General features: G+C 36.4%; 1 protein-coding gene across 1 annotated transcript; it reads left to right on the forward strand.

Annotated features, from left to right (window-relative positions):
* The first annotated feature begins 934 nt into the window (after positions 1–934).
* LOC114349943 (trypsin delta-like) lies at positions 935–2,482 on the forward strand. Its single transcript, XM_028300542.1, has 3 exons — positions 935–1,166; positions 1,400–1,649; positions 2,164–2,482. The coding sequence occupies exons 1-3, from the start codon at positions 1,115–1,117 to the stop codon at positions 2,417–2,419; spliced, it is 558 nt and encodes a 185-aa protein (XP_028156343.1). The 5' UTR covers positions 935–1,114; the 3' UTR covers positions 2,420–2,482.
* Positions 2,483–2,495: the final 13 nt, after the last annotated feature.

Raw genomic sequence — 2,495 nt, forward strand, 5'->3', positions numbered from 1 at the left:
TATTGCATGATCTGAATGAGGAGTCCATAGATCATAATGTACCCTTGGAACATAACGAAGACTCTCCCATAGTCTATGAAGAGGAGCACATATTAGATGGTATTTCCATGGCGGAACCTCTGGCGGGTACTTCATCGCAATCAAGTTCAGGTATTCCAGGAATTGCTGATCACGTAGCCGTGCGTGTCACGTAGATGATTTGGAAAAAAAGAAATTTACCATGGGACGAAGATGGCATTGCTTTTTAGGGGATTCGGAACTGCCCTCAGAAATAACTGACCTGGAGGAGCTATTTCAGATCTTTATCAAGTTCATAAACGATGACATTGTTTCGAAAATTGTAGTCGAAACGAATTTATACATTACTCAAAAAGGGTTTACTTCAAATATTCGTATTCTATTATGACGAATCTCAATAGAACTGACACGAAACACCATCTGAGCTAATATATGCTCCTCTTCATAGACTATGGGAGGGTCTCCGTTATGTTAAGATTAGATCTAGCCGATATTTTTGCGTACTTTTGAAATACACTAACTGCACTCGGCTTTCATTAAAACAATCATAGAAAGGTTTCTTACACTTGTTTATGCCAGTGATTCCAATGTAAGGACAGAAAACGCGTCCACTTTGGGGCAAATGAATCGCTCGTCCAACATGTTCCCCTTCAATATGACAAAATATTGTTATCCTACTCCTTGAATAATTGGAATGTATGGGTGAGTTTTTATTTTATCATTATCATCTTAAGAATAATTATATAACAGTTTCTTCGTGTTATTAAAATCTATTGTGTTAATTTCTATTTTAATGTAATTACTATTTGGAGAGTAACTTTATCATAATTATCATTAATATTTTATATGAAAAACAAATATACGCGTTACATTTTTATTGATAAATATTTTAATCCGCTACGTAAGTGGTGGTTTTTACACGTTTTAAAAACTAATGAATCTGTTTCAAATTAGGTACACAAAGTGCTATTATATCATTAATCTTCAATGTATTATCTAATTGATTGATTTCGCCTTTAGATTGATACCAACGGGATATAAATATAGAAATCTTTTCTATTATTTGGTCAATTTTATTCACACTCGGGCTTCCAAAATGGCTTTCAGGTCTGGAATAATTTTTATCACCATCGTGTTGGGATGCTTGGGTAAGTATAAAAGTCACTAGAATTTAATTAAATTAAACACTACAAACGTGATAAAAGAGCTTTGCAATATTTAATCCCTTGTTAACTTGAGTACGGAAAAAAAACGTTCGTTAAAAAAGCATAATAAAATGTGCCATAAAGATTCATATCAAAAGGCAGCGTAAATTAGTAAAGAACTTAAATTGATTTTTTTTTGTTTTCTTTTTTAAATGGCATCAAAAATAAATCCTTAGCCATCCCAACGCCGCCCGAGTATGACGATATGTCGATATTCTTCGACCAAGAAGATTTCGACGACTCCTCCGACGCTCGCATCGTGGGGGGCACGGAGGCCGCTAACGGGGCCCACCCCCATATGGTGGCTCTCACCTCTGGAACCATACTTAGAAGTTTCCAGTGTGGAGGGTCTGTGCTTTCCCAGAGAACTGTGTTGACCGCTGCTCACTGCATCGCTGCATTCTTCAGCTTCGGGTCTCTTAGCAGGTTAGAATAGAATACAAAAAGTCTTACTACATTATAACCTTGGTGGTTATTGTGCTGTGTGCTATTATTACCAAATAAATAAATTTTGACAGCGAAAAAGTGTAAATAAATTAAAGAGAAAATGCAAATAAATAAATACTTTTCCAGGCCCAAGAGGCGCCCGCTCCCCTAATTATTTCTTAATTAAAATATTATTAGTAAGAAACACTTAAGTGGCATGGCATATTAAGATCAGTTTCTCAACTGCAAAACAAAATGTGTGAAGATGCCGCTCATGCCGATTGCTATATAAATAACATAATTTTCTTCTACTACTAAACTCCAAACACATTTATAAATTAGAACCTTTAACACCTCAACATATAATTAATTAATTAATTAATTATTATTATTTGAATTATGGTAAAAGATTGGCACTACTATTATATTGGGTTAGCCTGTAACAATAGTAAATTTGTGTGTATGTAAATAAATAAATAAATAAACATTTAAATGCCAATTTTCTCGCTTCCAGCTCTCTCCGCGTCACCGTAGGTACCAACCGCTGGAACCAAGGCGGGCAGACGCTCAGTCTATCCGGCAATGCGACCCACCAGCACTACGTCAGCGGTACCATCAAGAACGACATCGGAATGCTGTTTACGGCCTCTAACATTGTGTTCAACAACCTCGTCAGACCGATATCGCTGAGCTTTGATTTCGTTCCGGGCAATGTGCAGGCTAGAGCTGCTGGATGGGGCAGGACCAGTGTGAGTTATTTTTTTTGTTAATAATAAGCATACTTGCGCGGTGTTGCAAATAAATATAGTGCCGTAAGATAGGCACGATTGCGTATTATTAATAGTC

The sequence above is a fragment of the Ostrinia furnacalis genome, unplaced genomic scaffold, assembly GCF_004193835.3.
Source record: "Ostrinia furnacalis isolate ACB-3 unplaced genomic scaffold, ASM419383v2 OfSCF0751, whole genome shotgun sequence".
Taxonomy (NCBI): domain Eukaryota; kingdom Metazoa; phylum Arthropoda; class Insecta; order Lepidoptera; family Crambidae; genus Ostrinia; species Ostrinia furnacalis.

Excerpts from the sequence above, each read along its gene's own strand:
- LOC114349943 (XM_028300542.1), top strand. The coding sequence starts at position 1,115 with ATGGCTTTCAGGTCTGGAATAATTTTTATCACCATCGTGTTGGGATGC. Across the intron at positions 1,167-1,399 it reads CATCGTGTTGGGATGCTTGG|CCATCCCAACGCCGCCCGAG; the intron begins GTAAGTATAAAA and ends ATAAATCCTTAG. Across the intron at positions 1,650-2,163 it reads AGCTTCGGGTCTCTTAGCAG|CTCTCTCCGCGTCACCGTAG; the intron begins GTTAGAATAGAA and ends TCTCGCTTCCAG.